Here is a 23,483-nt window from a genome sequence, read left to right as displayed (position 1 = left end):
AACTTGTGTCCTAATAGTTCTGGCCAAATTATAAATAAATTCATTTTACTTTTCCAATTTCTGTTTTCTAATTCTCTTCATAATATATGGAGACTAGAGTTTATATACCTAAGTCTCAGTCAACATTTTATTTTGAGATCATCTCTCACTGTGTAACTCAAATTGGCCTCAGATTTTGAGTCTTCCTGCCTCTGCCTTCCACATGTTAGGATTAAAGGTTTGCCCACTGCTCCTGGCCTCTAATTGGGGGATTATTTTTCTCTTTCTTTTTTTAAATAAGTTACAGTCTATAATTTGTGGATTTGGAGGAGAAAGGGGCTTGATTTCTATTTTTTTTTTTTTTTTTGTATGCAGGGTTTTAATATACAGCCTTGGCTGGCCTAGAATTCACTGTGTGCTACATGTGGCTTTTGCTATCCTTACTAAGCTCCAGGAATGGGCTACACTACTACCCCCACCCATCTTCCCTTGAATCTATGGATAAAACACACACACACACACACACACACACACACACACACACACACGCACGCGCACTCATTGTTCATTTTCAACTTGTCTTCTGACACAATTGCTGGGCACTGCTATCTCCTTCCTAGAAAAGCATGCCCTTATCAGCATTCTTATCTCTGCATTCTCTACTTGCCCTAAACTTTAGTTGCCCATTTACATCTAGTCCCTGCTAAATACTTCCAACCTCCTGCCTATAGGAGCAGCCACAGGCTGCCTCTCCTCCTGAGATCTCACATGCCTGTTTGGTTTTTCTCTCTCCAAAGCCTCACAAACTAACTCTGTCTGTCCTCCTCTTGTGTCTCGCCACTTGCCTCCTGGGACCCAGAAGTCCCAACTATTCCTTCCACCCAGCAATTGTCCCATGGCTTTTTTTACTGACAAATCAAGAACCAATTGGGGAACAGGACCTTAGCATCAGCACTGCCCTTACAACTATGTAGACCAGGCTGGCCTCAAACTCACAGAGCTTTGCCTGTATCTGCCTCCCTAGTGCTAGGATTAAATGTGTGTGCAACTGGGCCTGGCCATTCTATAGTTTGTAACAACTATTCAGTTCTATGGGGAAAAAAACTCACAGACAGTCTACATTTGGTTCCACAAACAACAACAACAAAAATACCTCTTAATTATTTATGAAAATTCATGAATATAATCCTTATCATTTCTGAAATATAAATATATATATATTTCTAAGAATGAAGATTTGAAGATTATTCATGGGAAAAGAAAAATGTTTGCAACAGACTACTTGAATTTTTATCCTCTCAAATATCTAGAATATATCATTGTTGTGATTGTAGCTTGTTAAACCCCAAAATTCCAGTTTCTCCTCATTTGTCTGAAATAAGTCCAATAGAGACTGCACAGATGAACTACAAATCTTTCTCCTTACACAGTAAGAAATGCCTTTCTTTTCTTTCTGTTTTGTTTTGTTTTGTTTTGTTTTGTTTTGTTTTGTTTTGTTTTTCAAGACAGGGTTTCTCTGTGTAGTCCTGGCTGACCTGGAACTCACTCTGTAGACCAGGCTGGCCTCAAACTCAGAAATCCGCCTGCCTCTGCCTCCCAAGTGCTGGGATTAAAGGTGTGCGCCACCACCACCCAGCTGCTTTTTCTTTTCTTTTCTTTTCTTTTCTTTTCTTTTCTTTTCTTTTCTTTTCTTTTCTTTTCTTTTCTTCTCTTCTCTTCTCTTCTCTTCTCTTCTCTTCTCTTTTCTTTTCAATCCAATTCATCATTTGGTTCAGATTTTCTTTTTCATTTTGCCCTAATAGTGTTCTCATTTTCAGTGGGTTTTTTAAAGACAAATTATTTGTGTTCTTGATATCACATTCACTGGATTTCTGAGGACTTGAGGATGGAGTTTGGGGTTTCACTGGTGTTTCTTTGGTATGTGTATTGTTATCAGGTCAAAATCGTAACCAGAAATTGAAAGAAGGTCCTTTCCTGTCAGATCTTTGTCCCGGGTTCCAGGAAATGTCATTTGCTATGAGCCCTTGTGGCCTTGAGGTTCCCATGGCTTTGGTTTATGGCAGCCACTAGGCACCTAAAAATTGGGTACAGACTGGTGTCTCAATGCTATGACTGTAAAAATGTGCCTGAGCATCCACCTCTGCCCTCCACTTCAGCATGGACACAGTAAAGAGGGCCCAATCCTCAGGCCTTTCTGGGAGACCTCAGCTCCAAAGCACAGAGAAGGGAAGACAAAAGCACAGAGAAGTGGGCAGAGGCAGTTCTGAGTGGTGGCCTCCACATACTGTGCACTGTGGGGTTACAAGTTCATTTCAGTGAATTAGCTCTTCTTCACTTCATTTCTTTGTTGATAGTTGGTTTCCATCTGCCATAGTTGCACTGATTTCAGCACAGAAACATTAACGTTTCCTTCACTGTGCGTGAGAGCATCCTACCAACAGCCTGGTGAGGTTATAGGAGCTGTTTGGATCAGACCCCGGGTGCTGGCAGCCCTAATAAGCCAACAGACCAGTTAGAGAGACAGAGTAAGAGTAAACATCATGAAAATGAGATTTATTTGATGTAGCTATATTGGCAAAAGGAACAAAGAGGTCCATCAAACCCCCCAAAGTCCATTTTGGGATGCAAACGTTAGGTTTAGGATTAGATGCAAGAGGTCTGCCTAGTTACGCAGTACTGTTATCACAGAGGGGTCTTGATGGGGGTCTTTCTTTCTGCCAGCCAAAGAATTAAAAGGCAGGAAAATCTTGTGTACAGGAGGCAGAAGCATAGGGAATATTGACCCTGCAGCCAGCAGTGGACAGAGTCAGTCAGTGAAAAGGGATTTATTTAACTCAAACATAGAGAAAGGCACACAGAGAGAAGCTTGGGACCCTGGAGACTGAAGCCTAGCCTCTCCTTGAGGGCTAGGGGATTTAAGAGTCACCGAGGGGTCTTCCTCCCCTAATTTAGGATTTGTCATTTTGAACAAAGAAGACCTACCCAGGCTTTCAGTTTGGGGGTAAATAGGTCCTAATAATGTATAGGGCCAGTTCATCAGCAAGCAGTTCCTAGTAGCAGGAAAAAAAGGCCTGCCAGACCTTTGTTTAAGCTTCCAGGCTTTGGTCTCAGGTCAGGAAGGTGAGAAAGGAGGGTTAGGAAGGAGCCAGAAGTTTCTCATTCTGGAAGCTCACCATCTTTACTACCTAGGTGTGGCACCTCTCGATAGCTGCCAACCTATCAAGTATTTGTCTAACTTTGGTCCCTAAGTCCTGCTCAAAGCACACTATCACTATCTCTGTCTAGGTCCAGACTCTCCAGCAAGGTGGACTGGCAAGTCATTGGCATTGTCCTCCTGGGAGACAAGCTCTTTTTCTCTGCCAGGCACCAGGGCCCCCAAGGCTTTTCCTTCTCCCGGTATCTGAGAAATTCTAATTCTACTGGCTACATTGTCTCAGTAGTCTGTTATCCAAAGGAAGGGGCACATTTGTCTCTTTAGCATATCACATTCCTGCTAGCAAAGTAACAAAGAGCGATTCAGGCTTCTGGCCCATGCCATCCTGGGGTATGGATGATTTGCTCTCAGAAACTGGTACTTCGGCTCATTCTTCCCACCATCTCACATGTAGGCACAGTAGAGATCAGCCATTGTTTTTTCCAATCAGCTTTGTCCATACACAAGAGAAGAAAGAGTCTATAGCTGGAATGGCAAAGTTTATGCTGTCATCTCAAACGCTAGTGAGCAGAAACAGCAATTGAATCATTAAGCTGTAAAGTATTCAGAAAGGTGGCAAACTGGGAAAGCAGAATTATCATCCCAGAAAAAAAAAAAAAAAAACTGCCTTTCCACTTCCTCCATCTGTAACATGGAGTTAGGCAAAGGCAGCTACTCATTTCAATGTCTGCTCTTCTCTGGTCAGGTGGTCAGTCTCTGAGATCCTTGGGACTAATGTGTCTCCTTAGGAAGATGGGTGTTCTGCCTTCACACCTTTAAGAGATCAAAATTTCAGAGAGGAAAATGAAGAAGGTTTAAAAGGAAGGGGAAATTTGGGGGGCATGAGAAGGAAAGTCTCCTGGTCAAGGAATCCAGCCTTGTCCAGCTGCGAATTGAGAATTCCAGAGGCACAGTTACCAACTGCTTCAGGTCTCCAGGAATCTCACCTGCAGCCCATGAGAAGTAGTGGGTAACGGCTTCCTAGCAGCCATTTGAGATGTAACTTGAAAGTCATTGAACAGTAATAACAAATTGGTTTCTTCCTAAGAAGCTCACATCACATTAGAACACTTCTTTCTTTCTGCAGCTCATTTTGTTAAAAATTTATTTATCTATTATGTATATAGCATTCTGCCTGCATGTATGCCTGCAGGCTACAAGAGGGCACCAGACTTCACTATAAATGGATATGAGCCACCATGTGGTTGCTAGGAATTGAACTCAGGACCTCTGAAAGAGCAGACAGTGCTCTTAACCTCTGAGTTACCTCTCCAGTCCATTACAGCTCATTCTTTGAGAAGCCTACACTCATAGTCTCTGGGTGTCTGACTGTTCTGAGAACCTCCCTTTCTCTTAACCCTCACACTTAAGTCTATATTAAACATTTTAATAAAATCTCCATCTCTGCTTCATAAGCTGTCATTATGTCAGTATTGAAGCAATGAATCAGGGGTCTGAGTGGAGGCCCATAAAAGTCTATGGGAACTTATCGGGCTGGAGAAGATGACAGTGGGAAGCTTTGTCTCTGTCCCTTCACGTCTGACAGTTTCTGTGCTTTGGGGTTGATTCTCACATCCATTCCTCCCCCAATGCAGCCTGGATAAAAGGGTAACTCAGGACAGAGAGGACATTAGCAGTGTATACTGAGCTATTACAGTGTGCGTGTCCAGATTTCTTCTTACAGTACGCAGTACACATGCATTTTTCTCTTTTGTAATATAAGTGCTGTTAACCTTCCTTCCTATCCCAGACCAGCCCTTTCTTGATGCTTCTTGTTGTTGTTGTTGTTGTTTGAAGCAGAGTCTCATGTAACCCAAACAGGCATTGAACCTACTGTGTAGCTCTGGATGACCCTTTACTTCTGATCTTCCTGCCTTCATTTCCTTAATGCTGGGATTACAGGTGCTCCACCAGGCCTAGATTTTACAAGGTACTTGGAATTGACTTTAACTCAGCCTTCTTGCATGTTAACTGAGCACTCCATCATCCAGACTACATTGCCAAACCCCCTCTTTGCATTTTAAAAAAAAGTGACTCCCACCTCCAGACCTCACTTAGCCTACACTCACTTTAATTCCTGTTACCCTCTGGAGCAACATTATCCATACCTCTCCCTTGGACTGAAAGCCAAGGCGGCCCACTGCTGTTCCAGCTAATGATTAATAGTTGCCTTAAACAGACATTTACCTTGTCTATTAACTTAGCCATATGTCTAGATTTTTGGCTGGATGCACTAGGTGACCAGAGTAGGAAGTTGGAACCTGATTAGACTCTCCAACTGAAATATGGATTTAAAAACTTCAGATTTCTAGGCTTAGTATGTCTAGCTTTAGTATTTCTCAATAGTTTTCTGGGTGGATAGTGATATGTCAACAGGACACAGGAGCCAGGAGTGAAAGATCTAGGAACAGAAAATTTTAAGGTTTGTTTGTTTATTTTATGTATATGAGTGTTCTAGCTGCATATACACTTGCACACCAGAAGAGGGCATCAGATCACATCATAGATTACTGTGAGCCACCATGTGGTTGCTGGGAATTAAACTCAAGACCTCCAGAAGAGCACCCGGTGCTCTTAAGTGCTGAGCGAACTCTCCAGCCTGTAGAAAAATAATTTAATCAAAATAACAGGAAAGCCTGTAGCATAAAAACCTGAATCAGAAATTGGGTTCTGGGCAGAATAATAAAATAACAACGTAATAATAAGAAAATATTAAAAGTAAAACTAAAAGTAAAAAGTAAAAGAAAAACAACAATAATAAAAAAACTAAATAAGAAATGTCAAAACACGAAGTTACAAAAAGTTGATGTGAACATCTTGATTGGTTATCTACATTTGTGATTCTAGACTCATTCTGTGAAATGGAATTAGCATTCCTACCATCAGAGTAAAGGGGTCAGGTTTATAGATAGGAAAGGCCACAGGAAAAGAGCCCTAAAACAAAATCAATTTGCTCTATCAAAGTTCCTTCTCCTGTAAAGGCTAGCGCAGAGAGATTTTCTCATGTGACTAAAACTGACCTGGCTGGAAACTTGGCAACCATTTCTCTTTCTCCTGACCCCTCTGAAGGTTACAAGAATAACCCAGCTTTTGCATGGTGGTGCAGGACTTCAGCATGAGTAATTGAGATCTGTTTGGCCTGTTGGGCCTGCTGTCAGAGCTGAGTCCAAACCAGCCTGAGGCTGGCAAAAGAGGGAGTACTTGCAAATCCTCTGAAAAGTGCTTCCCACTGGCACAATTTTTAGCTGAGACCCTACTGTGCAAGCAGCCACAGACTAGCAGCCCTGTGTCCAGAGAAATAAGTCCAGAGCCATGATATGGCAAAGCAAAAGTAACTTAGAGGTGCTGTAAATGGGTTTGTGGTTTGACTCTGTCTGGGACTTATCCTTTCAAATGCCTTTATAGGCTGGTCTAAATTTGGGGGGCTACAAGCACCCCTTGAAGTAGGATCCTGTTTCTGAGGGTCTTTGAATACCTGTCCTTTTGTTCCTCTGTTTCCCTTCATTGGGACCTCATCTATAATTCAATATCCTCATGAAACAAGATCTGTGTCTTGCCAGGTGTGGTGGCTCATGCCATTAATCCCAGCACTTGGAAGGCAGAGGCAGGCAAATCTCTGTGAGTCTGAGGCCAGTCTGGTGTACAAAGTGAATTCAGAACAGCCTGAGCTCTGTTACTCTATCTTAAAAAACAAAAATAAAATATAAGAGATGTTTTTCCTTCTATAGTACTTTATTTTTATCATGTTGATTATATTCTCAGTGTGTGATTTAATAGTGGCTATTTTCAAAATCTTGAAACTATAATAGCTATTGTTGTGTTTAATAAAAAAGACAAAAAAGCCAGGGATAAGTTTGGTAGGCACGTGGTATGGTATGGGTGAAGGGGGTGCCTTTGCATGCTGAGGCAACCCTTCCCTGAGAGGTACCAGCCTCAGGAGGGAGGGAGGGAGAGAGAGAAGAGAGGGCAGTCATGAGCATGTGGTAAGAGATGGGGGAGGAGAAGGAGGAGAGAAGGGAAGAGGGGGAAGAAGTGAAGAGAGAAGAGAAAAAAGCCAGAGAGTGAGGAGCTGGTGAGCAGCCCTTTTTGTAGTGAGTCAGGCATCTGTGGCTGTTGCCAGGTAACTGGGGTGGAGCCTAGGAGAAATGCTAACAGCTATCATGAAAATAGCTAATGAAATAAAGTCACCCATCAGAAAGTTCAAAATAACTTTGCCGAGCTAATTATAGCTGAATTTTCTTCTCATTAGTGTCACTACTTTTAATTCAAATTAACAAAAGAATGCAATCAAGACTAAGAATGTGGCTGACAAGAGGGCTCATCAGGTAAAGACACTTGTCTCCTCCACACGCATATCACACCCCACACACACACACCACACACACATCCCACATATCTAAATCATATATAGGCATACCATTCATACACACACATCATATATACACATATCACACATATACATCATTCAAAGTCATATCATATCTCACATACACACATACACAGTGCCTCACCTATACAAGATAAACACTAATTTTTTTTAATTAAGAGTTTGCTCTGGCGTTTAGACAAGCTTTTGAAAGATCCCCTTAAATGTCAGGTTCCGAGGAATTTTCAGACTCTTTAAACCTTGGATTATCTCTTAATTGAGATCTGAAATAATAATAGTCCCATTTTTCCACCTTGGTTTGGGGGGGGGGGTTCCCTAGAAACACTACAGGTGGCAGAGAAACAATCCAGGTAAAGCAAGAAAGAAATCTGGCTCAGCATAACTTAGTTAAGCAGGTGCTGACATATTTTAGCATTATTCAACTTTGGAAAAAAGTTTCCTCATGACAATTATCACAACAAAGCTTAAGGCAAACCATTGAAATTCCTTTGCAAAATACTTGTCTTTTGCAAAGTATCTGTGAGCTCTTCCATAAGAATGGGTTCTGTTGACTGAGAAACAATGTTCAGGATAAAGGTCTAGGCAGGAAAAGAGCATAACAGTTGGCTCATTTGCAAGCTGCATGTGATCTGAGAAACAGTGCTCAGGAGTCCGGGTTCTGGAAAATTCTGGCTCTAGATCTCCAAGGTATTAGCTATATCAAATCCCAGCTTTCTGGGCAAAAATAGGTGTAGACCCTTCTGTTGAAGAGAAAAGCCTGTGAGTTTAGCTTTTCCAGTAACCCTTGGGGCACAAGGTCCTCGTGCCCTCTGTGATTGTGAAATGTCGTAAGTCTAAGTAAAGCACCTGAGATTGCCAATGTGGATTTTACACTCACCTAACTACACAGACGCTGGACTGTTAGGCTGATGGGAGGATGGGAGGGAAGCTGCCTGTAATATGCAGGCTCAAGTTCCTAGGAATTTGATGTCCAGTAGACAGCAGAATGACATCAAGCACACAGCAAAGGAGAAATAGAAGACCAGGCAAGTAGTGCTGTTTCGGTGAGACTGAGGAAGAATGAGTAGCAATGAAGCATAGATAGCATTTCTACAGATCTGCTAAAGCCAAAGGAAAAGCATACAAAGGTAGTTTGGTTGGTGTAGTTTGAATGGGAATGCCCGATAGGCTTATATACTTTAATGCTTAGTCATTAGATCTCCAGCAAGAACGACGCTGCAACAGGATCCTTCTGCACACATTTATTGGGAGAGCTTGATTGCAGAGGCGAAGAGCACCCAAGCCCAGAACTGGTGCTGCTTATATAGGCCTAGGAGAGGCGTGTCTCACACCTCATCTTGGCAAAAAAACTTTACTGCCTATGTATGCATGGTGGCCAGCGGTAGCCAGTGCCACCCTGCAACAGCACATGTGGCTTCCCACATCTCCCCCATTTTGTTTTAATAAAATGAGGCTGGTCTAGGCCTGTGCAATTATGTCCATCCGCAGCGGCTCCTGTTTTAGGTCGTTCCTCTAATGTCACAGCCTTACCCGTCATAGGGTAACCCTATTGCCACCAGGCCCCATGTCTTAGGTTGGTCTGTGCATGAGGAAAGTTGCCCATCTCTGGATGCCACAGTGCTGTGTGACAGTAACTGCTAAATGACCTAGGGCGAACTCTACAAAAGAGGCCAGCCAAAAAATGAATTAGTGGGGAAATCATGATCAACCTATCATGTGCAATGAGGAAACCTCAGCGATGTGCAAGGGCTGATCAATGATCGTTGAGTCTCTCTCATCCCAGTGCAATGGATCCATAAATCCGTGGGGTGCAAGAGCAGAGAACTCAGATGCCGACTAATTCTTAAGCACAGATAACCAAACTTCAGGGGAGGTGCCGTTTTCAATAGCTAAAAGTGCCTGAGTTATAATCACCTTTTCACGTTTTTGTTGGGTTCTGAATTTGCATACCAACCAGAGCACGAACACCAGTCCACAGCATATGGCAGCACCAAACAAAATCACTCCCACCCATTCCTTAAAGTAAGAAAATGCAGAGGTAAGCCAAGAGGTAAAATTGCCAACAATGATGGGTTCTATTCCATTAAGGCTTAAAATCTGACATTAGATGTAAAGAATTGAGGAAACACCCGAATGCGTCAACGGCATGGTTTCAGGAACACAGAGCTCTTCAGTTCTCACTAGCGGGAGCACCCCCAGCCACAGGAACACCCATGTCCTCATAGCTCTGCTTGTTTTGAATTGCTCTGGTCAGCCATTCTGGGACCCACAGCTATTGTTAGTGATCTGGTACTACCATTCCTCAGCTGAAGAGTCATGAATCCATGTAGTCAGATCCTTCTCAGCAGTCTGTTTTGCAGGAACACTTCATTACCACCGTTCCCCAGCTGAAGAGTTCTGAATCTACACTGGATCCTTCTCAGCAGTCTGTTTTACGGGAACACTTTATTAGCCGCTCCTTCCCCGTGATGCAGTTCTGAATCCTCCCTGTAGCAGGGGGTGTTCGCTCATGCCTGAAGATGTTTCTTTTCCCGGGTTTCAGCACCACTTCTTGTGCGCCCGACTCGCCAGCAAGAACGACGCTGCAACAGGATCCTTCTGCGCACGTTCATTGGGACAGCTTGATTGCAGAGGGAAAGAAACCCCAAGCCCAGAACTGGTGCTGCTTATATAGGCCTAGGAGAGGCATGTCTCACACCCGGATTGGTTATGCATGGGTTATGCTTACCACCTCATTTGCATGTCTCACATCTGATTGGTTAACTTCTCTCTTATCTGATTGGTTAACTTGTCTCTCATCTGATTGGTTAACTTGTCTCTCATCTGATTGGTTAATTCTCAAAACCTCATCTTGGCAAAAAAACTTTACTGCCTATGTATGCGTGGTGGCCAGCAGTAGCCAGCGCCACCCTGCAACGGCACATGTGGCTTCCCACAATTAGAGAATTGAGCTTCTTGAAAGGACTAGAAGGATTGAGAAGTGTCGCCTTGATAGAGGAAGTTTGTCACTGGGAATGGGCTTTGAGGATTCAAAAGCCCATGCCAGGCCCAGTGTGTGTGTGTCTCTCTCTCTCTCTTCCTGCCGCCTATGGATCCAGGGGTAGAATTCTCAACTACCTCTTCAGCACTATGGCTGCCTGTGTGCTACCGTGCTCCCCACTGTGATGATAATGGACTAAACCCCTAAAACTATAAGCAAGCCCCAATTAAATACTTTCTTTTATTAGTTGCCTTGGTTATGGTTTCTCTTCATAGCAACAAAACAGTGACTAAGACTCGGTGGTTAAGAACACTGGCTACTCTTCCAGAGGTCCAGAGTTCAGTTTCCAGCAATCACATGGAGGCTCATGACTATCTAGAAATGGATCTGATACCCTCTTCTGGCATGCAGGTGTACATGCATGTACACCTGGCATGCAGGTGTACATGCAGACAAAGAATTCCTACTATATATATATATATATATATATATATATATATATATATATGTATATGTATATGTATATGTATATATGCATATATATATATACTATATATATATGCATATATACATATACATATATATATATACATAAGTAAATTTTATTAAAAGTTAAAAGATGTTAATCAATATCATACAGTAATCCCCAAAACAAGCTGCATTAAGATATGCAACAAATAGCATATTAGTAATACCTTATAAATATGTAAAATTAATTCATACTATTAAACTTTCATATTCACAACTAATTCATTTAAAATATTTATTCCTTACCAAAATTATGGACATTAAAATGCAATTCTCAACTAAGTATAGTTCGAATCCTAGTACCCACCTCAGGAGGTTCACAATTGTATGTAACTCTGGTGACAGGTGATGTGACTTCAACTTCTGACCTCTGTTGATTCCTGCACACATATGACAAACATGTACATACACACAAAAAAAAAATTAAAAGAAGTAGAAGAAATTGAATCCCTAGTCAACAAACTACTTCTAAGAGAGTCCAATAATTTTACAATCACATTCTACTAAATCTTTAAAGAATAAATAATTGCCTTATTAAAAACGGTAGGTAGTTAGATAGGCAGATAGATAGATGGGTAAAGATAGATGAATATATAGGTTGGTGGAGATGAGTGGGTAGAGAGGTTGATAGAGATAGGTGAGTAGATGAGTGCGTACATATGCGGGTAGATTTTAAAGGTCTTTCATAAGATGTCACCAAGTCAGTTTCAATCAAATAACAAAAGAATAGTACTATTAGTCCTAAAATAGAGTTTTCTTGTTTAAGTACTTATGATTCAACATGAAGATATGTGTTTGTATAATTTGCTTCACTGTCTAAAGAACAAAATGCTTAAATTTTCTCCTTAAATCATATGCCTAAATTTAGTGGAATTCAAAATTTTAAACTCTATTAAGGAAAATTTAAAGCATAAGCAAATATAGTTTAATATGGTCTATGTTAGATAATTGTCAGTATTTTCTGCTTGTGTTGCTAATGTTTTCCCAGTTAGATGTCAAACGAAGCACCCCGTGCAAGTGTTGGGTAAATTCTGTCAGCCTGAGACTTCCCCAGTCCTGGTGGTCTCTTCTTTTGAACACTTGTTTCTTTCACCACTTCTGGCTTCTGACTTGGCTCCCATATTTTGCCACAGCTCCGCTGCGTATAGTATAAATACATTTGCACATTGATGTTGAGCAAATTCATGCCCATTAATTGAGAATTTTTGATAACTTGCTAGCAATTTTATAGAAATAATCTTTGTATTTATGTACACTTCTTTATAGAAGCTTTACATGATTTAAAATGTCACAATTGACAAATCATAGGTACAAATTCTGGGAAACTATACAAGAAATGCTGATAACACAGGAAGACTTGTGATTCTAAAGCAAAAATCCACAGACATAACTGAGACACTAAACACTGAGGGAAAAAAAGTGGCATAATTTATAAATTAAAATGCAAATCTTGAGATGCCTCTAATCCCAGCCCTTGAGAGGCAAAGGCAGGCAGATCTCTATGAGTTCAAGGCCATCCTGCTCTACAAAGAGAGTTCCAGGAGAGCCAGGGCTACATGGAGAGACCCTGTCTCAAAAAATCCACTATGAATAAACCAATAACAATAATAAATAAAAAATAAAATAAAGGAAAGCTAACCTCATAGAGGTACAAGTGAGTGTAATCCCCAGGCAGTATTGGAAATAGAGCAAGAGTCTACAGCACTGTATTACTGCTTTATATAGTACAGCAAGCTCAGAGAGAGCCTCAGCATCCTGCTTATTTTTTTTATTGGATATTTTATTTACATTTCAAATGTTATCTGCTTTCCCAGTTTTCCCTCCAGAAACTCCCTATCCCATGCTCCCTCCCCCCACTTCATCCTGGTTATTTCTGTCAACTTGATGTAAAGCTAGACATATCCAGGAACAGAGATTAATTATTAATAAGAGAGATTATTAATAAGATATTATATTATTAATATAAGATTATTAATAAGAGAGATAAGACATACAGGAAGAGAGGTTACCTATTAATAATTAATCTCTCTTCCTGGATATGTCTAGCTGTACTTCAAATTGACAAAAATAACCATGAAGAAGCATACACACATACACACACACACACACACACATATCTCATAGGTCTTTATTAGACCCACCTGCAGTATAAAAAAACACAGATGCTGCTAAATAAGTTTAAAGCTTAGACCTTTTGCTGGTGCAGTCTCCTGGCTACCGTTTAAACTTAAGCCCACTATCTAGCCCACAACCTACCATGTGGCTAGCTGCATACCTTTCTCTACTCCAGGCTCCGTCTATTCCTTTCCATGTTCACCCTCAACTTCCTGCTCTAGTTATGAATGTCAGTTACTATAACCAATCAGCATCAAGACAACCTCTGGTTCATCTCTAGATTATCTTTAGGCAGGTAAGGAAGGACAACTATTTACAAAATAGAAAACCTGTATTTTCTATGGGCCATAGAAATGATAATACCAAAATTCTGCCAGTACTTAGCTCTCTGCTCGCACAGAATCAACAACTGAAAGTAGAGACACACCTTAATACAATGTAGAAAAGGTCATCTGGAAAATATATATAATGTATTTTATATGTATATTTATATTTATATGAATATATATTATGAAGAAATCAAAGGTGCAACAAATATTTATACCTTCTGGTATTTTCTATATTTCTTATTGAGTAAACTGAGACAGATATTCATACCTTTGAAAGAGACAAGTGGTATAATCATGTGGTAAATGAGAGTCTCTAGAAGGACTTCTAAAGCCATTAGATCAGTGTCTTAGTCAGGGTCCTATTCCTGCACAAACATCATGACCAAGAAGCAAGTTGAGGAGGAAAGGATTTATTCAGCTTACACTTTCCACATTGCTGCTCATCACCAAAGAAAGTCAGGACTGGAACTCAAACAGGTCAGGAAGCAGGAGCTGATGCAGAGGCCACGGAGGGATGTTCTTTACTGGCTTGCTTCCCCTGGCTTGCTCAGCCTGCTCTCTTATAGAACCAAGACTACCAGCCCAGAGATGGCACCACCCACAAGGGGCCTTTCCCCTTGATCACTAATTGAGAAAATGCCTTACAGTTGGATCTCATGGAGGCATTTCCTCAACTGAAGAACTTTCTCTGTGATAACTCCAGCTGTGTCAAGTTGGCACAAAACTAACCAGTACAATCAGTTAAAGCATTTCATTATGATTAAATTTCTTAAACTCCAAAAACTAATAAGAAAAAACAGAGAGGTAATAGGTGGAGCACAAATGGCTTACAGCAGCAGCAATATTGTCTGAAAATCGTTCAGGAGCAAGTCTATATAAAAATGTGCAAGAGCTGTGCAAAGAAAACTAAGATTATACATAAAAGTGTTTTTTTTTATGAATTGGTACTTCATAAATTAGGTTTTTCCTGTGTTGTGTATACTAAAGTAAAGTATGAGGACCTGGAAACTCTCAGACATCTCTTTCTCTGCTATAATCATGAGTTGGACTCATGGTAAACTGTGATGGTGTTCAGCGCTGATAACTTCTTCCTGCCTCCTGCCCATGATACTCTTTGAAAATGGCGTAGTTTGGGATTTACTGCCATGAAGAGACACCATAACCAAGGCAACTTTTACAAAGGAAAATTCATTATTTCATTGGGGCTGGCTTACAGTTTCAGAGGTTTAATCCATTATTATCACGGCAGGAACCATGGCAGCTTGCAGGCAGACATGGTGCTGGTGGAGCTGAGAGTTCTAGATCTTGATCCACAAGCCCTAGGAGACTGTGTTCCATATTGGGTATAGTTTTTGCATAGGAAACCTCAAAGCCCCACCCCCTCAGTGGCATACTTCCTCCAACAAGGCCACACCTCCTAATAGTGCCACTCCCTATGGGCCAAGCATTCAAACACATAAGTCTATGGACGGAGCATATTTATTCAAACCACCACATACAGGATGTAGGTACATAGTTGCCAAGCTGGCCTGGACCAAGTGTATGGGGTCTGGCCCTTTCTTCTTCTCCCTCACAGCCTTCAGTAATCTGGAAAATCTGGTCTCTGTTAAAGGTGTCCAAGCAAAGATCTTCCCTGAGATTCTCCTCTGCTTGCTGTTGGTGCTCATTGCATCCAGCTTCATCCACCAAGGCTGTGTCATCACCTACTCCATCTTCTCCATGGTTACTCTGAACTAAATCAACAAGATCTCCTCCACACTGTACCAGGAAATAACTTCAGTCCTCACAGTAGCTGAAATGACTCTCCCTTAAAAAGCAAGCAAAAACCACCATTCTTGAACATAATGTGTAACAATCCTTCTCCATTCTAGGAAGCAATTAAGGCTTTTTAAAAATGTGTCAATGGTTGCAAACAACTGGCTAGAGTCCTTTTGTGGACCTAGAGATCAGGGGTAGTGAAGGGAACTCTTCATGTACTAGGCTTAGGTAGTGTTTGTACCCTTCCATGTTTGACAGCAGACAGTGCGACAGACAGGCAGAAACAGCAGTAAGCAACTCCCTCCAGCTTTATATCACATGTGCACCTCAAGATTCGTCAGCTGTTAGTATTACAGTACCCAGGCCTGGGGTGTCAGGACCCTTGGTTCCAAAAGCTTGACAGATGTCTTGAACTTGTGCAACTGCCACAGCCTGTAGTTTTTCTTCTCTGGCTCTTTATAGCCTTCTATCTATCCTTCAGTCTCCTCTTTTCTTCTCTCTTCTCTCCCTCCTCTTCTTCGAGTTCTTATTCATATTGCTGTTTTACAATGTTTAACTGCCTCCTGTTGCTATGGCTACTGCTATAGTTGCCACACTTTGCTGCTTCTGCTTCAGTCTGCAGCTGGTTTTGCAGCTCTCTCCACGTTGAACTCAGTGTAGTCAGCACCTGGGTTCTCTGGCTCAGATCCACATCTGCTGCGTGTCAGGGTGGTATTCCTGGGTCTCTGCCTCACATACCACTCTTCCACTGTTTCTGCTGCCCCTGCTGCCTTCCTTACTTGCTAGCTCAGCCTCAGTTTCCCAAAAGTAGGCAAGAAGAGACTGACTTTTTGTTACCACAGGGGAGACAGTACAGGAAGGTTTCCTCTGATCACTTGCCGAGCTGAACTGAAGGGGTAAAAACCCGCTGAAGAGACAACGTGCAGCAGTCACATCAAATTTTTCATGCACATGGAAGTCTGTTTTTCTATCAATCATAACACTGTCCCCTTTGCACCAGTCACAGTAGTCCCTTTGGTCACCAGGGGCATGTTCCCCTCTGAACTGACTCAAAATGGACTCAGATCCTGATAGAATTTGTTGGGATATGTGGTTGCAAACAGTCCAGTACCAAGTGTTCGAAACAGTTCTGACTGGAGCTGGCCCTTCAGGAGAAGGAGGAACAAGCTGTGATTGCTTCCTAGGAGTTCTTCAAGCAACGTCTTCAAAATTGCTAGTGTTAGTCTATGGGTGATTAAGCCGACTGCTTAAATGATCCTTGACTGAGGCATCCAGGGCCACCCACCAATATTTTTTCTTGGTTTACAGGAAAATAAATATGGAAAGAATACTTAAAACAAAACCATATCAACATTAATTTTTACTTTAACATTGTCCTCCACTGCTTTAGCCTATGCTGGAAACCTGCCAAGCATCCCAGAGAAAGGTGGATCCTCCTCATTGTGTCCAAAAGTTATGTCAAAGCTTTTAGAACATGGCTGCCTGGAGATGTTGGACTCTAAACATCTTTGGGAATTGTGCTGACTTATCCTTATGCCTCAGTGTCCTGAAGTGAAAGAAACCATTGTTGGTCTGTGTTTCTTTTGCAACACAAAAGAGTTGAGATCCTGATGTGTGGTGTTTTTATCCCGGGGACATTTGAGAATCTTTCTGTCTGGAAGCCATCTCTCAGTAGTGCCCATAGAACATGATAGAGAATTGGCAAATATCTCTGCCTCTTCCTCTGACACAGAAGGCTACACGGGCTGCGAACCTTGACCTGCTTAGTCTAGCCTAAGGTATTATGGAGCAGCATCTGGGTGTTGTGAACATAAAGGGTCAGGAAGCTGTTTGCTAGTTCTCTTTTGCTATCCTAAAGCTTACATGCTAAGCTATTTAAAAGAAACCCAGATGCCATTCTTCATAAATAAGGCTTAAGCAGGAGAAGCACATGAGTTCAGGGCCAGCCTGACCAACATAGCAAGACCTTATTTATGAATGAATGAATGAATGAATCCAATTGCACATAGGATATCACACTCAAAGGAATAAACAAATCTAGTACTTAATTCTAAAGTCCTATTTAAGGTGTGTGTGTGTGTGTATGTATGTGTGTGTGTGCGTTAGCTTTCAATTAGTGCCATCAAGAATGGAATGATAGGCCGGGTGGTGGTGGCACACGCCTTTAATCCCAGCACTCGGGAGGCAAAGACAGGCAGATTTCTGAGTTCGAGGCCAGCCTGGTCTACAAAGTGAGTTCCAGGAGCTACACAGAGAAACCCAGTCTCAAAAAACCAAAAAAAAAAAAAAAAAGAAAGAAAAGAATGGAATGATAGTTATCAAAAGCACAGTTCTCCTTTTTTGTGCTGCTTGCATGCCCACATGTCCCTTGCACTTCTAATCTTCAACAAGAAAGCCCAGGCTGAATGTCATAAATCTTTTAGATGGCTTTGGACCGGTCTCTCGAAGGACTATCCAGGCCCAGGCTGGCTCTAGGTCTGGCTTCCTGGGAAATACTAAGCAATTGCTACATAGTAAGCAGTGTTCTTAGTGCTACTCTGATGGAAGAAAGGTAGAGTTTTTATCAAACACCACATACCTGCAGAATAAGCTAATAGGATGCCTGGATCTGGCTGTAGACCTGAGCCACATACCACCACCTCCTCTGAGAGTTCTTGAGGGGACCTGTTTAGTGTGGCTGTGGCTGATCATTTTGGCATAGATTATATCCATCCATCTCTATGCTCAGACTCCTGGGCAGTGTGGTTGTACTGTTCCTTGTAACTTCGCTGCTGTGGTTCAGTCCAGAGAGATCCTGAAGGCTGGGAAACGCTTCTGTGGTCATAACTTAGCGGTGACCTTTGTATACTCATTTTCTCCCTTAGTAAACTACCTAAGGCAAGCCTGTTCTCCATTTTGTTCCTGGAACTTCACACCCTGTTCCATTAACTCTGGTGAATAAAGTATCATCAGAGTCAAAGCACTTTTCACCAGTTTGCAAAAATGGACTGGGTGTTATCACGCTGTGTCTTCTCTGTGAGCCAAACAGACGAAACCCTGGGTTTAAGACACAAGAGCACTACATTCGGGTCTAACTAGTCGTTTTCTTTTGCAGCCTGAGGGATCTGAGCGGACGGAAATGCGGATGCGGCAGATGTGCGGCGGAAGTGAGACCCAGGGCCCTGCCCCAAGCCAGCAGGGTGGCCGGGGCTCCAACGCCTGCTGCTTCTGTTGGTGCTGCTGCTGCACCTGTTCTTGGTAAACTTGGCAGCCTTTGACTCAGGTGCTGCTTGGGAGGGCCTTTGAGTGCAGCCTGTTATGATACATCCAGCAAGCCTAGGCTGCTCTCAGAACTTTTGTTTGTGGTCAAAGAGGACATTGAACTCCTGATACAGATTCCCCCACACTAAGTCTTTATTCCCCACATATTAAAAGCACGTGCCATGTTTGGCCTGAAAATATGCTTTAAACAGCTACTGGGTGCCTGCAAAAGACATCAGTACATATACATGTAGCAAATGGCTACATCGAATTGTTGAGAAAGTTATCCACACTTCACACAAGGCTAGCATAGATTAACAACTAGAGAACATGTAAAACAGTTATGAGCATATGTTAACATTTGGGTAGAAACACTGCATAGATGGCTAAAAAGGCCTTATTTTATCTAATGTCGTTGTGGAGGATTAAAGATGGATCTTTGAAATAAGGGCTTTGAAGCCTAGATTTTTAACAGCTTTTGCTTTCACGTTGCTAATTTTGGTTTTTGATAAAGATAAATGACAAACTATGTACTTAAAATAGAGACAGAAATTTTGAAAACATATAGTCCGCTTTGCTTAGTAAAGAGAAATCCAGAAGGATGGATGTGAGAGACACACAGGCTTGAGTGTAAGCTTAGGCTTAGTGCCAGCCAAACTTGGTATCACTTAGAAATTTCAAGTCTATCATGGTCCTTACTGTATGTAGGTTGCGTCGCTCACATGTGATGTGTGCATGTGGGCTTGTGTGGCATAGCCCATGTGTAGAAGTCAGAAAAAAACCCCTGGTGTTGATTCTCTCCTTCCACAGTTACATGGGTTCCAGGGATCAAACTAAGGTTCCAGAATAAGAGCCTTCACCCACTGGTATCCAAATATAGAAGATATATATGTATATTCATTATATGTGTATTATATACAAATCTACCTTGAAATGAAAAGAAAGGCTAGACAGGGTGTATAAAATTATTATCCCAGCTACTTGGAAGGCTGAGGCAGGAGGTTTGACTGAGCCCCTGAATTCAAGAGATGGAGGCTAGCCTTGGGCAACATATCAAGTCCTCATCTTATTTATTTATTTTTTATTTTATGAGCATTGGTGTTTTGCCTGCATGTATGTCTGAAGGTTCCAGATCTCTGGAATTGGAGCTACAGACAGGTGTGACCTGCTGTGTGGTTGCTGGCAATTAAACCCAAGTCCACTGGAAGAGCAGCTGTGCTCTGAACCACTGAGCCAAGTCTCCAGCCTCTCAAGTCCTCAGCTTGGAAACCAAATAACTTAAGACTCAAGATAAATTCCAAGTGGTTTAAAGGCCGAGAAGAAAATGCAACACTTTGATACTGAAAAGGATTCTCTCTCTCTCTCTCTCTCTCTCTCTCTCTCTCTCTCTCTCTCTCTCTCTCCCCCTCCCTCCCTCCCTCCCTCCCTCCCTCCCTCCCTCCCTCATATTATATCCAAACTGCAGCTCTTTCCCTCCTTTCCTTCTAGTCCTCTCTGGCCCTCACCTCCATTTCCATTCAGAAAAGGGCAGCCCTCCCATGGATATCAAACAATCATGGCATATCACACTAAATAAGATGACCCAGCAAGAGGACAAGAGTCCCAAAAGCAAGCAAAAGAGTCAGAGACAGCCCCTGCTTCACTGAGTCCTACAAGAAGGCCATGCTACACAGCCATAACATATGTGCAGAGGGCCTAGGTCCGCCCCATGCAGGTGAAAGACCTCCGTGGGGATACCCCCACCCGAGTCACGAGATAGTGCACACCCAAAGAATCACGAGAGACCGTCTTGATGCAAACACACAAGGTAGTTTAATGACAGACCTCCAGGCCGACACATATCTCACGCAGAAGACAGAGGTGTCAACCACGAGGCTCAAAAGTTAGGGGTTTATATAGGAAAAGAGTGGGGGTAGGGGAAGAATTGGCGCAGCTTCACACAATTGGACAGTTTAAACATCAGCAAATTGTACGTGCAGATGGAGGTAACAGCAGAGCATCTAGTTAACATTTAACCCATGTCAGAAGGGCAGGAGATAGGGAGGCGCGTGGCCAGTCCGGATGTCCTGGTATGTCTTCCCTATCTTTTATGGCTAGTCAGTTCCTGGAATGACTTGACAGCAACAGCCTTTGTTCTTTGCTCTAGGCCCAAAAAGCCCTCCTAACTAGCAAGCCGCATGAGTCATGGACCTTGAATTTTAATTTTCTTTCACAGGCTCCTGACTGTAGGTTCAGATTCTGTGAGCTCCTATTGGCCCAGATTAGTTGATTTTGTGGGGTTTCTTGTGGTGTTCTTGCCCCTTTGGCTCCTACAATAGAAAAGAGTTATTTTCTTAAAATAAAAACAATAGCCATAATGAAAAAAAAAATTCTCTGGGGCTAGAGAGATGGCTGTTCTTCCAGTGGTCCCAGGTTCAATTCCCAGCACGTTCATGGCAGCTCAGAAATCTCTGTAACTCCAGTTGCAGGGAGAAGCCAGGAAATTACCCTTATACAGACATACATGCAGGCAAAACACCAATACACATAAAATAAAAATAAATAAATAAATTGAAATATGCTTTAGAAAAAAGATTAAAAACAAAAAACAAAAGAAAAACATTTAAAAGGAGGAGAAGGAGAAAGAAGAGGAAGAAGAAGAAATGAAAATAATCCTAGGGCTGGTGAGATGGCTCAGTGGGTAAGAGCAACCGACTGCTCTTCCGAAGGTCCAGAGTTCAAATCCCAGCAACCACATGATGGCTCACAACCATCCGTAACAAGATCTGACTCCCTCTTCTGGAGTGTTTGAAGACAGCTACAGTGTACTTACATATAATAAATAAATAAATCTTTAAAAAAAAAAAAAAAGAAAATAATCCTAAATTTGGCATGGTAACTATAATGCCAGATTTGTGTCACAGCATCTGAGGATATTGTGGCAGACAGTTCTTTAAGACTCACTGGCTGGCTGGCCAGCCAGCCAATCTTCAACCAATGAGTGTGTCAAAAAATAATAATAATAAAAATAAAAAACAAACAAGGTAGGTAGCTCCTGAGAAATGCCACTTGGTTTTATCCTCTTGGCACTTGCACAGACATACACATACAGAGATAAGCAGTAAAAGAAAAAAAGGTAAAACATAATTAGACAAGATAATTACAATGTCGTTAATAAAGAATTCACATCCAGAATATATAAAGAGTTTCAGGACATAAAATAATCACCAAATGAAAAACAAGCCAATAAAATGATGCAGAAAAGATAATCTATATATATATGCTCCTCCCAACAAGATTAAAATAAATCCAAGCCTGACATGGTGGCACACACCTCTAATACTAGCACCTAGAGAGGCAGAGGCAGATCTCTGTGAATTCAAGGCTAGTCTGGTCTACATGCAGAGTTCCAGGACAGCCATGACTACAGAGAAACCCTGTCTAAAAAAAAAAAAAAAGGCAAGTTGAATATACACTCTTCTAAATATGGGTCTAGAAACCCACCTAATAAACAGTGAGGTGCATGCACAAAGAATGTGTCTGTGAGGGTTTGATATGGCCTTAGTCTACATGAGAAAAATGCAAAGTAGTTCCCTAGTTTATAAACAGGAAGTCAGTGGATCCATGCCTCTTGGTGGCTTCATGCCTTTGTCATTTCAATTCATGTACTACAGTAGGGAAGCAATTGCAGAACAATGAACATTGTAAAATAACACTTAGATAACATCCAAATGCTTAGGTGTACACAGAACCATCACTCTCGGCGGGAATGATGAGCAAATTAAGCTTGCTGGTTCTTTCTGAGGTAGAGAGTAGGAGTGGACAACAAAATCTATATGGGTTAAGATTAATTTTTCCCAATAATTAATGGATTCATAATTATTCCAAAATATAATGTGTTTTTTTCACATCAGTGGAAAACAACATAATTTTCCTTGACTTTTTTCTTAGCATTCTCTTAAGAGATGTCTTTGTTGGTATACATAATAAAGCAAATTTTCTAGAAAGAGAACTAACACTAGTTTTCTAAGCCCCAGTGACATTTTTCTCAGATTTCCAGTTCTCTAATAAAAAGGGAAGCACTCTGATTTTTATTCTCTAAAATATAATTGCTTTAGCCGCTGGTGAATTGCCTCTGTAAATAGCACTTCACCTATGTTCATGTAAGGAACTCTAACTCGCTAGGCCATAGGGGCATATGAGTGGATGACCCATACAGCAGGTCCAGTTATTCGAGGGTCTCAAGGGGACCTTCTCCTGAGAACCAAATTGGGGGGGGGGGTAGAGAGAGACGAGAACCTTGTGTAATGAATGACACACGGAAGCAGTCTGAGTAGCATCAAGGTCCCGCTGTATTAGCAAGGCTCAAGGTTTAAATGCACAAGCAAAAGGGGAAGCACTTCTCAGCAGGAGGGATGGGGCAGGGGAAATTTTTCTTTTGGTGACTACATGGGGAAGCAGGAACTTGGTGGTATCAGGGTACATCTTGAGGTCAGGACATCAGGCGCTGACTTAGGGCTGGAACAATCAGTGGCCCGCTTTTGACCCCTTTTCTTGGGGGAGAGGCCCAATTCAGAGATCAGGACAATTGTGTTGTCTTAATAGCTCCCAACAAGTGGACAGACTGGTTAGAAAGAGGAAGGGGATCAGTGGGAGCAAGAAGAGGACAAGGGAGGGTAATGGGTGAATATGATCAGCATACATTACATGCATGTGTGAAAGGCCAGTATATGTAATTACAATATGCTAATAAAAATGATAAACTTTAATTTTTTTACTGTAAGTCGGAGGGTCTGAGTCTTATACTGCACTGCTAAGGTAAGGCCAAGCATTGCTGGCTTGTGTTCTTCACCCTCCTCTGGGGTAACTGCCACAGCAGACCCTGTTAACCAAGTGAACCACGAAATATCCCTATGTCTCTAGAGTGCACCATCCCGTTTAAACTATTTCTGCTTTAGCAAAATAAGATGGGAAAATGTCAAAGTTTGCATAAAT

General features: G+C 41.8%; 1 protein-coding gene across 5 annotated transcripts in view; it reads left to right on the top strand.

The window, feature by feature from the left end:
- Positions 1-23,483, top strand: part of Rgs20 (regulator of G-protein signaling 20) — a 160,727-nt gene that overhangs the window by 127,947 nt on the left and 9,297 nt on the right. For 4 of the 5 annotated variants that reach the window (XM_011238400.1, NM_001177795.1, NM_021374.5 and 1 more), the window contains one exon: positions 18,364-18,506. In XM_011238400.1, the coding sequence (XP_011236702.1) occupies positions 18,388-18,506 (119 nt within the window). In that variant the 5' untranslated portion in view covers positions 18,364-18,387. Of the gene's footprint in view, positions 1-18,363; positions 18,532-23,483 lie in introns of all 5 variants that reach the window. The other variant, XM_011238401.3, reaches the window with a different exon arrangement.

This window comes from Mus musculus, chromosome 1, assembly GCF_000001635.26.
Source record: "Mus musculus strain C57BL/6J chromosome 1, GRCm38.p6 C57BL/6J".
NCBI lineage: Eukaryota > Metazoa > Chordata > Mammalia > Rodentia > Muridae > Mus > Mus musculus.
The sequence above is the reverse complement of the archived record's forward strand: the minus strand, read 5'-3'. Positions and strand labels throughout refer to the sequence as shown.